This window comes from Bemisia tabaci, chromosome 8 (assembly GCF_918797505.1).
Source record: "Bemisia tabaci chromosome 8, PGI_BMITA_v3".
NCBI classification, from domain to species: Eukaryota; Metazoa; Arthropoda; class Insecta; order Hemiptera; family Aleyrodidae; genus Bemisia; species Bemisia tabaci.
In genome coordinates this window covers 26,061,060-26,075,788 of record NC_092800.1, presented here as the reverse complement: position 1 = coordinate 26,075,788, position 14,729 = coordinate 26,061,060, and the positions used below count along the sequence as shown (strand labels likewise).

General features: G+C 35.3%; 2 protein-coding genes and 1 long non-coding RNA gene across 8 annotated transcripts in view; 2 read left to right on the top strand and 1 right to left on the bottom strand.

Annotated features, from left to right (window-relative positions):
• Positions 1 to 2,610, top strand: part of LOC109035465 (uncharacterized) — a 61,154-nt gene extending 58,544 nt beyond the window's left edge. For 3 of the 5 annotated variants that reach the window (XM_072303500.1, XM_072303501.1, XM_072303502.1), the window contains 2 exons: positions 69 to 253; positions 1,170 to 2,610. In XM_072303500.1, the coding sequence (XP_072159601.1) occupies positions 69 to 253; positions 1,170 to 1,249 (265 nt within the window). In that variant the 3' untranslated portion in view covers positions 1,250 to 2,610. The remainder of the gene's footprint in view (positions 1 to 68; positions 254 to 1,169) is intronic. The other 2 variants (XM_072303499.1, XM_019049115.2) reach the window with 2 other exon arrangements.
• Positions 41 to 4,473, bottom strand: LOC109035469 (uncharacterized). Its single transcript, XR_002009234.2, has 3 exons — positions 4,341 to 4,473; positions 2,630 to 2,670; positions 41 to 178 (listed from the first exon to the last, which is right to left on the bottom strand). It is a non-coding gene; the product is annotated as an uncharacterized lncRNA (long non-coding RNA).
• LOC109035468 (HIF prolyl hydroxylase) lies at positions 4,143 to 13,142 on the top strand. Of its 2 annotated transcripts, XR_002009233.2 has the most exons (6): positions 4,143 to 5,408; positions 6,861 to 6,980; positions 8,355 to 8,494; positions 9,276 to 9,343; positions 10,435 to 10,537; positions 11,380 to 13,142. XR_002009233.2 is itself a non-coding variant. In XM_019049119.2 (5 exons), the coding sequence occupies exons 1-5, from the start codon at positions 4,488 to 4,490 to the stop codon at positions 11,406 to 11,408; spliced, it is 1,278 nt and encodes a 425-aa protein (XP_018904664.2). In that variant the 5' UTR covers positions 4,149 to 4,487; the 3' UTR covers positions 11,409 to 13,142. The 2 variants fall into 2 exon arrangements, 1 of the variants encoding a protein (XP_018904664.2); XM_019049119.2 differs by lacking the exon at positions 10,435 to 10,537 and having other exon boundaries at positions 4,149 to 5,408.
• The last annotated feature ends 1,587 nt before the right edge of the window (positions 13,143 to 14,729 follow it).

Here is a 14,729-nt window from a genome sequence, read left to right as displayed (position 1 = left end):
TTCAGTGATCTATACCTCCCTCCTCCCTTCATTACTGCTATTTGACAATTATTTCTTTTTATCGACAGACCGACGAAGCAAATTTTACTTGATTATCTGGAGAATTTGTGGGCTGTGACAGACGCTGGAATTCCTTTCGAAGCCATCTGCAAGCCTGCCCCTGCAGATGCACCCAAGCCTGTGAACAGTTATCCAAAATCAGACGATGTATGTTTGCGATCAGCTGCTGCTCGCACCTTTACAATCTTGATGGGTAAGAAATTTTTCTACACCTAACCTTCCTTCGTGGAAATATTAATTGGGGTATGGCAAACAAGATGTGCAATCCATGGACAGAAAGCGCTTTTGCTGGCGAGAGGAAAATCTGATGGAAGCAATAATGTAACTGACAGCTGGATATCTGCATGTTAACATAGGATCTTTTAATTTATTTGATGAGTGATTATGAATTAAGAAGCTGCAATTAGATGATTAATTTATTTGATGAGTGATTATGAATTAAGAGGCTGCAACTAGATGAATGTGGACAAACTGCAGGAGTGAAGTAAGTTACATCGACTGTAATAGTATGAAAACCTGTATTGATTGCAGTGTTTCAAAAATTCAATTTCAACTTCTTTTAATAGAATATTACTGGAAATTTCAACATTAAATTTTTAGAGGCTTTATTTATTTATAATTTACAAGCGGTGCCATCTTATCCACCTAAGTATCTACACGTCTGTGAAACCAGGAATTGTCAGAGAATTTTGCAAGGTCTGGAAAATCGGGAAATTTTATGAAAGTGACGGGAAATGTGAAAAATCTTGCAATTTAATACATATCTGAAAAAACATCAGCACTGTCTACACAATTGAACTGAGTCTCAATTTTATTTTGAACTCGATGCTCTGAAGAAGAATAATTTTAAATTAGAAGTGGCATATTGGTCATTTGATTGATTAATACCCAAAAAATAAAGGTTCACATGTGTCCTGTCATTTACTGCGGCGTTACCTCTAAACATATTTCATTTTTAGTTCTGCAACTGTAAAATTGACAGTCTGAAAAGACAGAAAATTTCGATTATTTTGATTAGGAGAAATCTGGAAAAGCCAAGGAATTTTTTCAGGGACAGCTACAAGTTTTCCTGCAAGCTTACTGAGTAATTTTTCTTTTTTCCTTTTCAGAAATGCAAAGAGAAAATCTTGTCCACCTAGAGCAAAGCGCTCCGGGCAAAATCGTTATTCTCTCTCCTCATCAGTCATAGACTCAAGATTATTTCTTATTTTTCAGTCTGAAGTCTTGCTGAAAATAATAATAAAACTCTATTTTACTCTTTCAAGACAAAAACGTATTTTGTAATTTCAAGACAAATTCTATATGGTTGTCAGAAATCCGTTTTTATAGATAATTTTTTGCGATAAATATTATACATTTATCAAATACTTATCTGTTTTAAGGTAACTTTTGCACCCTTCTTAATAATATTGTGTACTTATTTCTGTGTTTCAAATGCTGAAACTGGGTTTCGGATTAATTTTTTTACTGTTCATTTTTTTCACTTTTACTACACATGCAAGCATGACAATCTATTTCAACTTCTCCCTCTACTTTTTTCACTTTTTTTAGGAGGGGCGGGGGGGGGGGAATCACATTATTTGAATCGCCAGTGGTTGTCTTTTTTTAAATTTATCAACTCATTATAGTTTTAAACCAAACCAAATCAGAATATAAGTGAGAAAAATACACTGGTAACTAACTGTGAGCAAAAATCAATAAAAGAAGCTAATACAACTACTTCTTTGACACTGTTTTTATAGAAACTTTTTCAGAAATAATTGATACAAATGTATGTATTTTACATATTTTTATATGTCCTCTCCTAGGATAGAATCTTTTTAGTAAATTTTTTTTCTTGTTAATGTTTTCAAAGGCTGAAACTGGGTTTCAGATTATATTTATCGTTGTTCTTTTCATTTTTATTCCTGTAATGTGCATTGCTAGTGGTTGTCTTTTTTTTAAAAATTATTCAACTCATTTTCGTATCAAACCAAATAAATTGGTACCTTTTAAACTTTTAAGAAAAATCAACATAAGATGCTTAGAATTATAGAAACTATTGTGATAATTACCTACACATAATGTGATAAGTACCATGTGATATTGACCTACACAACGGTCTTTATAGAAACGTCGTTAGACAAATTTTGTACTCTCATGAGATGTGTGTATTTTATCTGTTTTTTATTGATACTTCTACGATAAAATTTTCAACATGTTTTCAGTCATTGTGTTCTTATTAATGTTTTTCTAATTCTGAAATTGGGTTTCAGATTACATTTTTAATTGTTTATTTTTTCACTCTAATATTATAAATTATTTGCATCCGTATTTTTAGTGGTTGTCTTTTTAAAATTACTCAACTCAATTTTGCATCAAGCTAAGTCAGCATAAAAATGAAGAAAATAAACTATCGCCTGTGGTACAAAAAGTGACGGCTGGAGGCATAGTTAATGATTGGCTTGGTGAATCGTTTAAGGGTAGAATCTCAGATACCTATATTGGCAAAGAACCCAGAGATGGATATTAAAAAAATCCAGGCTTGCTGAAGCCAATCAACTCTTGAACAATATTTCAAGCCACTCACCTGACTCCTCCTTTTTTTGTGTCATTGGCTGTAGTAACAAACTGTAAACATACATATCAATAAACAGCGCTTACAGTGATAACGTAAATAACATGTGATCGTCCTAAAGATTCCTGCCGACTTTGTATCCTGCATACTTGTGCGAACAAGTAGGTTGGTTATCATTTCAATGACTATCTCTTAGTCTTCTTAATCAAAAGTTGAAATGAATCATTTTCTTGGCGGTAAAGATTTCATTTTTATATTTGATTCAAGTGAAAGGAATGTGCAACTGTTATGTTGTTAGTATAGGGAAAAATCGATTGAGGGATTGTTACCCAGACTGGGCAACTACATTTCGACGGCGTCAGTCGGCAATCACATAACTCGTTTGCGGTGTCTGAAAATCTCCGCCGCTATGTTAATTTTTTAAAGGAGAAAAAATTGACATCATTCCTTGAAGTTTTTGCGAAATTTTCTTCGCACAAAGGAGAAAAATTACAGCAGTTTTAAAGAAATGCCGTTTAGCAGTTTTCCGTTTAAAAAATAAAGTATGACAGGAAGTCTGCGACGTCGCAAATCGAGTTATGTGATTGCCGACTTACACCGTCGATTTGCCCCTACAATGCTCCTCCTTAGACTACATACCTATCTGATTGATTTTTTTTTTTTTTTTTGAGAATATTTCCTCTTTTTAATTAAATCCTCACCGGATGCTAACAAGCGCTGAGATGTTGGAAAATTTTTCTTAAACGCTGGTTTTTTTTAAAAATTTTGGCTTTAAATGGGTCCGGTAGTCCTGAGACACGTTTTAGATGTTCCATTCACAAAATCTATTAATTACCCCCCTAGATGAAGGTTGATGTGAGCGAACGCGCAATCAAAAATTTGATTTTGTAGTCACAAATTGAAGGCGAATCCAGTATTTTAGTAAAATCTGTCTGATGTCCCATTGTTTACCCACTTCCGCTATTGACACACCTTGTGGCCCCCCTTTCGAATACAGTGTTCGACAGCCGAATTGCCGCCGAAGGGGCGCGCGTGCGCTTTCTCGCGTTTACACGTAAACATTAATGATTTCAATTTGACAACCCTGGAAGTCACCCTATTGCCAAACTGCAGCCGATTAAGATAGGAATGACTGAATGAAGCGCGCGGAAAAATAACTTGATATTTTTGTATACCGGCTTAAAACGTTTTGAAAAATTGTAAATTGGTTGCTGAAAGTAGGTATGTACTTCGAACCAAGATGCAACGAGGTATTCTTCTAATTGAGCTTTATTATTTTAGTACGTGTCGGGATTGTGAGTTGACCCAGCTCCTTTCTCGTGATTCAATGTCTTTGTCCTTTCTCCTGAGAAAGAATAATCACATGAAGGCATGACGGACCTAGAAATACATGTTTTGACTTTTGACGCTAACATGATGCACAGTACAGACGACGAGACCAGAACCAGGAAAAAGACCATCTTTTTAATATTCAAGACCTTTTTGAGTACGGCAACACTGTTGACTTTTACTGAGTATTCGGCCTCGATTGCGAATTGCGATTCATAGTTTGGCAACCGCGCGATTCGAGTGACAAGTGCGGATTTTCGCTGTTTATCAATTCGCATTGAAAACAAAAGTAAAGAAATTCGCAAGGATTTTTAAGCTCATTTACGTTCAGTGATATCTTTTACAACGGGATTAACTCCATCTCTTGTTTACATTCGAGTTAATTGCAACGTACCTCCAAATTTCCTGACGAAACCACTTGAATTTTCGCTCGTCGATCTACATTCTCATGCTCGGCGTAAACTTATGTGCGAACTCGACTGCATTTAATGGCTGCTAGTGTCATTGTTATCAATTTTTCTCGTCTTATTGATAATGCGACATGGACACTTCTGTCAGTTGTGTGTTATGCGGAGCTGTAGACAGATTATGGCGATGTGCTAAGTGCAAAAGTGTGTTCTATTGTAGCAAAAAACATCAAACTCAGGATTGGAAAAATCATAAAGCTAACTGTGTGAGCCATGCTGAGCATGTAAATTCTAGCAAGAAAGCCGAAATATCCGAAAATAACGCTGGAAACGTTCACAGTAACTCTGTCACAAGTGTTTCTACAACAACTGTTCTGTCTTCTATCGAAGTTAATGATAGTCAGAAATCTAGTCGCTCAAGTAAATCACTAACCTCAAAAGTAATAAGTACTAGTCCCGAAAGTAGCTCTGATAAAAGTATTCTTAAACCACGGGCTGAACCTGGTAACATTAAATTAAAAGATAACGACGCAAGCGAACATAAGTCCAATAATCTCAAGTGCGCAAAATCTAATTTTGCTGATGTTCCTTTAGATGCTGAATTGTATCAAAAGAGCAATCTAGTGCTGAAAAATTTTTCCGAAGTCAAATTAGATAGCTCCACAGCAATGCCACCTTATTTACATCGCGAAGATGATGTAGCGCAGCAGACGTTAATGGAAGAAATCTGCCGGAATGTGATCGCAGACATGGATGCATATGGAGTGTGTGTAGTTGACAATTTTTTAGGAGCAACACGAGGCATGGCTGTATTAGAGGAAGTCATCGGAATGTATCAAACGGGTATTTTCAAAGATGGTCAGTTAGTCAGCAATAAAGCAAGGAATGATCTGAGAACTATTCGAGGGGACCAGATCACGTGGATAGATGGTACAGAAGAATCTTGTCACAACATAGGAATGTTGATTAGTCGAGTGGATTCAATTATTATTCGTGCAAACCAACTTCCGAACAACGGTAAAATGGGCAACTACACCATCAATGGTAGAACTAAGGTAAAATATTCACACATTTTATTATTAGACTTATTTCTTGAAAGTACTTAAAGGAGTTGGATCGATACATTTCCATATCATATCTACCTTGCACCCACCGCTGCATGCAACCACCCCCCTCTGTTTTGTACTGAAACATACTAAAGTTTCATTTTTAACTTCAATCAATTATGTCTTCTTTTAGCTTTGTCTCCTTTTGTAAATTTATAGACTCAGCACCACCAGGTAACATCCAATTCAAGCACCTAACCTACTCGCTTTCACTTCTATCTGCATGGTTTGACTTGGATACCCACTTGGGTGCATTATCAAGAAAATACTTCATTCCTCTCTGATAAAATAACTGTAGAATACTTACTCTAAAATTTTGGAATTCTCAGTTTTTTTACTGGTAAAGTCCTCAAACATTCAAGATTAACATCTACGAAGTAAGTCGCTTTTGAAGCCTTCAGTTCGTTTTTGGCCTCAATGTAACTGAATTACAAACTATGAATCACATCCTGGACCTTTCTGCGTAAATGCACAAGCTGAATGCAATTTTGGAACTATTTATTTGTCATATATCATTTGTGTATATCATTAGACCTATTTGACCCGGCATATCCCTATTAGACTGCTGGCTGATGGAAAGTTAATGACTATTAACTTATCCTACTCAAGAGATGCGTTGGCGGAGTCAGCTGTTTTGGACCGTTTGGAAACGGAATTACCCGATCCCAAACAGTCAGCGTTATTGGACTCCGTTAGAATTACCTGATGGCTTGTTTGTTTACATACGAAAGCCTACCGTTTCTACCAAACGCTTATCAATCTCAGGTGGTCAATGGGACCATTCAGTTGCGTTTGAAAACAGAAGAACCCAACGAAATCGGACAAGTTGACTTCGACAGTGCATCTTAGTTCTACATATTTTTAATTCACATAGTTTGACCTTTCTCTTAAAGTTAAAGTGAAGCACATCCTTGATTTTGAGGAAATATTTGTGCCCTTAAACTCTGGAAACTTGAATTTTTTATGGACTTCTGTCTTTTAAGAGCAAACAATTATCTTGCTCAAAATTCCCCCCAAAACTCTGCTTAACTTGCTTAAAAAAATGCTTTAAAGAATTGGATGCTTTTATGCCAAACAAATCAATCTACATCAGTTTTTCATAGCAGATAGATTTTGTTTGCATCACCCTGACTTCCTCTGGGTAATGAAAAAAATAGGTGAGGGAAAGCAAAAGATCTTCTTCTTGAATAGCTCCAGAAAGCACTCTCTGCAAGTTCATCGCAAAAATTACAGAGCGATCACAAAGAATGACCAGTTTCAGGGAAGAGGACCAGTTCCTCCAAAGTTTCAATTCCCTCACCCTTTATTTTTATTTTCTGCATGGATCAAGAATAATTACTTCATGTTATTTCAAATTCAACTTGTGTAGATATGCTTATTTTATTCTTCTCATTCTTTCAGGCAATGGTAGCTTGTTACCCTGGACATGGATCGCACTATGTGAAACACGTTGACAATCCTAACAGAGATGGTCGCTGTATCACAGCAATTTATTATCTCAACAGGGACTGGGATATTCAGGTATGCGTTCCTCTCATATATATAAATCTGTAATTAATTAATAATTTTTGACCATTGTGGTAATGTGTATGAATTTACCTTACAAACTTCCAGTCATCATTTTTTCGTCCTCTGCAAACGTTTCGGTAATTTGGTAAATTTATATCTGTAATTATAGAAGGAAAATCTTAAATATGAAATCTCAAAATTTAATGTAAGTATTCTCCTGGACTCTGATGTAAATAGCCATAGCTGCTAATCGTCTTATTAAATTAACTAACTAACTATAACTAAGAAGAATCCTGTAAATGCACATTTTCACAGTAATTGAATTACACAGAAATTTTCACAAGTCTTTAAACCTTTTATTTCAAACACATTTGATGAAATTCAACGAATTACATCACATACAACACACCAACGATTCGAAGCCTGATTAGCTTCATCATCAGCGCATGGTGATGCCTGAAGAAGTACACAAACAAAAAGAAGGGAAATACTTGCAAACCATCTAGTAAACTGGGAAAGAGGGAGACGGGGTACCAAAAAAGCTATGACTACCTATGTCAGAGTCCAGGGGAATTCATTAAATTCTAAGATTTCATGTACAAGATTTTCTTTGTATTTATACAAGTTTTTTCTTGAATATGTTTCTTGTCTTCGTTGCTGAATGTTTCAAATAAATAATAACAAACTAACTCACCACAAGTTTTTTCTTGTATGTATACAAGATTTTACTTGTATTTATAGGTACAAGTTTACTTGTAAATTTAATAAGTAAAGACAAAAAATTTGAGCTTCTTGTCAAAAAGTACCACTGCAGGCCAAATCCTTCCAAGCCTTCCTGTGAGTGAAAAATTATAGTGGGCTGCAAAAAATTTAATTTAATTTGAAATTTTACATGAAATTTCATGGCACATTCCTGTGGAATTTTAATTAATTTAAATTTCAGGCTTTCATGAAATTTCAGAAACCTTTTGAAATGTCTAGTGAATCCAGGGCAATCTCAGTTTTGCTTATGTGATTGTCTATGGAAAAAGGGATGTCAGGATACTGAGGCATTTTCAATGATATGTTTTTTGTCATGTTGGGGTCCAAATATCAGATTTTGAGTTGTTGACAAACAATGCCATCTAGTTTTTTTTTCTTTTAGAATAAACTGGCAGCAGTTATGTATTTGTTGCCAATGAAGGGTGTAAAGTTATATTCAAATCTAGGAATTTTGTGCCCGGAAAATTGCAGTTTAGAATTTTGATTAATGTTTTGATTTTGGTACTGACTTGTCAAAAAAATCATCCTCAAAGTGATATTTTCTCTCCAGCCGCAAGTAATCATCAGATTCATACCAAAATTGCCAATTCACCTTTTTTTCATTTCCATCGTCCTTTTTTTCAGCACAATGGAGGGTTATTGAGAATTTTTCCAGAAGGATGGAGTCACCAAGTCGCTGATATTGAACCTCTGTTTGACAGGATTTTATTTTTCTGGTCTGACCGTCGCAATCCCCATGAAGTACAACCAGCATTTAAAACTAGGTGAGCCTTGTGTTGATTTTTCTTCATTCAATCATTAAGGAAATCATTTTTTAGAGGTACAAGGTTCCTACAATTTTTGTAGTGATGAATGTGCCCTTTGCTTTAAATTGCCACAAAAATGGCCTAGCCTCTCTTAAGTTCTTTTTTCAGACTCCTGTCTTTAAAATTAAACATTGAATCAGTTTCAGTTGGTTCTATCTTAGTTTTATCTTAACACACTCACCCATTGTAATAAATCATGAAACCAGTTTTATTTTGTCACCTGTTAGTAAATTGAGGATTTCAATATTGGTGTGAACAAAATATACTTAAATGATGGAATTTTTGGCCCTGTATTGTCTAACCAAGGGTTTGGTGTGTGTAGCTTTCTTATAAAAGATTTCCCTGAATATTTTTATGTCACTGCTTTTGTACAAATCTTTGCTTACTTGTTAACATAAATAAAAGATCACTAGAATCGCAGATTGGTCTCAAGGAGAAATCTCAAAAATTCAAAGCCTTTCCTAGAGAGGAATTTATATTTATATCAGGGTGAATTTCATTGAAGAATATCATAACTTGAACAGTAGAGGTTTTATTTTTCACTCCTCTATTATTGTTTTAACTGTCTCAACTTAAACAACTTCAAAAGTTATCAATATACTACTTTTGAGGCAAGTATCTACTCGCAACAGGTACAGTATTTTTCAGAATGCTCCCTGTAAAATTCAGTAACTAATAGTTTAAATGTTTCATTAATGTTTACTGCACTTTATTCTTATTGGTTGTCCTTTTTTTCAAGATATGCAATAACGTTGTGGTACTTTGATGCAACGGAACGAGCAGAAGCAAGTAGGCGATATCAACAAAGTAAGTAACAGTTTCCATCCTGAATTTTAACCAATTTATCCTTAGCTTACCCAAAGTTGAGAAGTGAAATAATTTTACGTAGAAAAGAGTGTCTTAAAATACTTACTCACAAGTATCCGCTTTTGAAAGCTTTGTAAGGGGCCAATTTTCTTTTTTATCTTTTTATACCTGGAAAGTGGAGAGAAACGTGAAGTAAGTCACAAGGGAAATTCATGAACCTACTGTGTTGTCTTTTCTACCCTGCAAAGCCTTCAAAAATCAATTTTGAAATATCGATCTGGACTTGACAAACTTAAATGAGTCTTAAGACTGTATTCCTAACTATTCTTTAACCACCCTCTTTCTTCAGCGAGGCCTGCGTCGTTTTTAGTGTCTTTTCTAAAAGAAATTCACGAAAAATTCACTATTCAACATAGTGACCCATGAAAGTTTACGAAGTCTTGAATACGGAATGAGATGAAAGGATCCCATTTTAGCCAGAGAATTGCTAAGATTAGTCACTGCTAAATTTGAGTGCACCCAAAAGAAAAATATAATTCTAATACTAATTCTAAATTTCAACAGTAGTTTGTTGCCACCTCAAGTTTATTAGGTCATTGACATTTTTTTCAATTTGTGTATGGCAGACAGGTAATTTATTATCTCCAAGGTATTTTTTTAATGGAAAGATATTGAGATTGCTTATATTCTGATTCTGAATCATGGGCATCCTCAAATCTCCCTTCAATCATAGTGCCAACTATGGTAGTCTACCTAGAGACAGGAGCTGTTCAACATGTTGGTAACGGAAGCCTTTTTTGCTGAAATAAGAGGACTATGAATGTACCTGTAAGATGGTGGAGGCTTTTTCATTATAACATTATTAACTATGGTAGTCTACCTAGAGACAGGAGCTTTTCAACATGTTGGTAACGGAAGCCTTTTTTGCTGAAATAATAGGACTATGAATGTACTCGTAAGATGGTGGAGGCTTTTTCATTATTATAAGAGCCCAAAAAGCATGTTTGTGAGATGCCTTGTAAAAATATGAGAACATGACTTGTGAACAAACAATTTTCATAATTACATCTTTTTTACAATCACCCATCAAGCGCTTACATCCACCTAACACTATCATCAACACACAAAGAAAACAAACTGGATTGAAGCTACAAACCATCGAATGCCTCTAACTAGAATGGACCTCTAGACAAGGTAATAATTTAAACACTTTAACATGTTTCCTCTTCAAAATTTCACGCAGAACACAATTCTGGCAACAAAAATTACTGAAATCAAATCATAACCAACATATTAGCGTTTTTATAATACACTGGTTACAAAAAATTTGAATTTCCTGCTCACGAAAAAAACCAGAATCTAGAATCGAGTGGTGCAGCACAACAGTTTTAGCGGGCGTTTTAGTCAAGCCTTGTTTTTTCCCCGCCCTGTGTTGTTCCAAATTGTTACAGTAACACTTAATGCGCAATTTAACTCAAGTAGATGATGGTTTTCTTATGAGCCGGAAGTTTGAATTCTTGCATTGGAAAGCGTTAATATCATGGTTACCTTCAAAAATTTTCCTTGCACGAAATTTTGATGAAAAAATATACATTATTTTGCTTAAATTCGCACCTTGTCTAGTGATCCATCAATCTAGCCCCATTGTACATTTCCTAACGGCCTCCCAGGTTTAATTTTCTTCAAGCAAAAATCAAGCAACAACAATGCCTCTCAAATTTTTGTGAATTTCTCCTAGATTATGAACAACACCCCCACCTCATTTTAAAATAGAATACGGCTTCTGATTTTTTGACAAAAATTAAGAAGTTTGGCTTTGTGTAATGTTGTTAGACTGATTCTGATCCAGCTTAAGTCTAGTTTGTCAAAGTCACCAATTTGAGAAAACGAGATCAATTTATTCAAAGATCCTTTTTTTTATAGTCAAATTACTTGAATTCTCTTGGGGAGCAAAGTAAAAAAAGAAAATGTCAGAGCACAATAAATTATAAAGTATGATGTTTTAAATTATTTTTGAATCCTTGTTATGTTTTCAGGAGATATGAGTGGTGTCGCGCAGAACTAGCAGTACTGGAAGGAGCTCAGAGTCTCTCGACAAGTCAAACGAATTAGATCTGAGTCATGAAGGTGGCGCCTCCTAAAACCTAGCTCTAAGAATTTTCGTATATTTTAAAACGAGTGTAAATAATGTGTAAATAAGCAATGTTAACTCTAAGATTTCTTTATTTTTTTCAAGCCTGTACAATGTGTACTTAGTTTCTCGACAGAGTATCTTGCCCAGGGTTTTAAAGGTCAATATTTCAGTCAGATTTTAACTTAAAATTAGTATAATTCCCTATTGTTCATCCGAATCTCTACAAAAATTGCCTTTTTTCAGCAATCAAAGGAGTTCAATGAAATATATGTAAATCAAATGGAGATTAACGGCCAGGCAAACTTCTTAGGAAATAATCAGCTTGAGGCAGCCTTTTGATTAGGTTACCCAATATTTCAAATCTTTCTTAATTTTGCAATTTTCAAATTCTGGAACCATTTCTTGGAAAGTTAACTGAGAGGCAGTTTTCATAGAGAGAAGAAAATTATGCTTCATAATTGCAGCACTGTGATGAAGTTACTCAGGCTTAGAAGTTAACATGGACATTAATTAAGAATTGCTGCCAATACTTTTTCTTGGGTTCCATGTCAACTCAACCAGGTTTGGAACGGACCCCCTCCAATTTCGCTTAATATGGGAGCACATCACCGCAAGAATTTCTTTTAAAGAATTTTCCCCTCCAACACTCCGTTCGTGAGATATCAGCCCTTAAAGATCAGGTGAATCTTAGCAAAATTCATAAAAGTCCATTTTTGCGATTTTCATTTTCTCGACTTCCCGCTCTTTGTCTTTGCATGATGGCACTTGACGTCATGGAACGACAAAGAGATGGAAATCAAGAGAATGAAAGTAGGGATAACAGGCTTTTCAATTATTGCTAAAATTCATCTCATCTTTATGGGATATCTTGAGAATGGAGTGTGGGAGGAGAGAACCCTTCAAATGACCCTCTGAGAATGATGATAAACCCTGCATACATTATTAAGCTGTATCGGAGGGAGTGGGGTTCTGAACCTGGTTGAGTTGACGTGAATAACCCTCCTTGGTCTAATGAATTTCAGCGGACTTAAACAAGTGAACGCTTTGCAAGGAATTTTTTTTTATCGGAATCGGAGTGAGTTTCATCTTGAGCTCAATATTTGCTGCATCTGAGGGCTTTTTGAAGCCCTGGGCTAGAGACTTAAATAATCATGAATGTTCTGTTTTGTTAAATGTTTGGGCAACAAACATTACAGAAATTTATTACGTTTGAACTTTTTAACCCTGGTTGCTCCAACTATTATATCTTTTATTAACCATCCATGTTTACACTGTTGATGCTAACTGAGAAGAATTTTACCTTATTTTGAAACTGCCTCAAGTGAGAGTGGAAACTTAAATGATGCATGGTCTCGTCAGCTATTATTGGTTGTAGCAACTTGGGTTCAGTTACATCTCTCAACCTATGACACATCTGTTCGTCAGCTGAGCCAATTTATTTCGTGGTTGCACTGGTATTGCACATAAGTGACCTTTGTAAACCCTGCTGAGAGGAGGGAAGGGTAATTTGTCTCTCTGACATGTTGGATCATCGCAGGCTTATCAAGTTTGGCCTGTTTCCTTGGGATATACTTAAACACGCTTGTAAGCGTGCGTATTTCATTTGTATCTTTTTTAACTGGTTCTCTTTTCTTAAATTTAGCAAATAAAATTGTTTCAACGTTACATACTTGTAAATTTTTTCCAGACTGTCTATATGAAACCTTTGAAGTTTCAGTTGAAGGAAAAATCGTTCCAAATGATTGCCTCCAATTAGGATTTTGTAAGTTCTATGGAATTTGTGAAAAAGAGAAAAAAATGACAATAACCAAATTTTTAATAATGCATGGCATTTTATAATGGTACAATTCAAAGCGATTGTAGTAATTCTGATTTCCAAAACTCCCCAAATGATTTTTGAGAGGTAGCTTAATTTGAATAATGGAAATTTTCTCAGAAATTGATCCAAATTAAAATAGAAATTGAATCAGCATTTGCTTCTGCGGGTAGCAATGGAGCTTGTTATGCTTGTATCACTGAACAAATGTTCCATGTTACAGGAACTCATAAGGTACAAAAGCAGGATCAGAGTTGAAGAAGGAGAGGAGAGCAGAGCCTCAACTATTTTGCGAAAATCTGTGGGGGTAAGGAAATTACATTGCTATAGGGAGATTGTTAATTGTGACTAAGCGTTGTGACAAATTCTCCTGCAAGAAATAATTTTCAGAAGTTTCAATTTGAGACAAGTAATGAACTGCAGAGAGCTTCAAAGAGGCAACAGCTGCTGTTTCTTTAATGCATGAAACCAAGTCTTAAGTTAGGGTATGGAAGGTGAAATGAATGAAAACTAGGTCAATTCTGAGTCTTCAATACATTTAAGTAAAAAGTTAAATCCCAGGTAGATCTAACACGGAGGACATGCGGCTTCTCTTTTCCTCCATTTCAGTCAAAATCATGACATTAGACATCGATAGCTAAAGTGCGACACCATGCACCTCCATTGCTATGTTTCAAAATCTCCGCTCCTACTTTAGTTTTCGAAGAGGAACAAGTCAGCTTGAAATTTATACAGAGAATTCTTCTAATATATATAAAAAAAAAAAAAAAAAAAAGTTTTCAAGAAATTACGTTGACTAGTTTTCCAAAGAAAAAATAAAGTATGTATGACTCGAAGTTTCAAACATCGCAACCGGAGGTCACTTAGCCGGAGGCCGGTTTTGCACTTTAGCCACTGATATTGTCTGATATTGCACATTCTTGTTGAGAATCATTTTTGGCGCTCGCAGTGTGTACACATTTTGTACAACTGAATCTCATGGATAGATACACAATTATGAATAAGTTATTTTATTATCTTTCCGGTTAAAGAGGGTTCTTCTTGTCCTACTTTTAAGTAGGTCACCCTATACCCGCAAGGGTGCAATCAACCCCTCCTGTAAACTTCATTCATCCGTTATCCAGTGCTTTCTTGTGGGGCTTTACCAATTCCTTGAATGTCCTTTTCGGTTGGCGTTCATATGCATACATTAATTGTTGGAGAAAAGATGCTTGCTTTCCACGAAATAAGGTATCATTTTGTTCTCTAAAAGAGTAGAACTACACTCTGCGCATGCATTAATTATCCATTAGTTTCCCGTATATTTGAATTAGGCGCGCAATTTTAACGTTGCCAAAATTCTGATCTTAAATTGTCATAATCACAAGCATACACAATAGACGAGAAGGAAGAGTTGCAGAATCATTCGGTATAATGCATTTCTTCTTTTCAATGCT

Bases quoted from the DNA above. Each gene is read 5' to 3' on its own strand.
- LOC109035468 (XM_019049119.2), top strand. From the start codon at position 4,488: ATGGACACTTCTGTCAGTTGTGTGTTATGCGGAGCTGTAGACAGATTA. The intron at 6,981-8,354 runs GTATGCGTTCCT...CCTTTTTTTCAG, and splicing joins ACAGGGACTGGGATATTCAG to CACAATGGAGGGTTATTGAG. The intron at 8,495-9,275 runs GTGAGCCTTGTG...CTTTTTTTCAAG, and splicing joins CAACCAGCATTTAAAACTAG to ATATGCAATAACGTTGTGGT.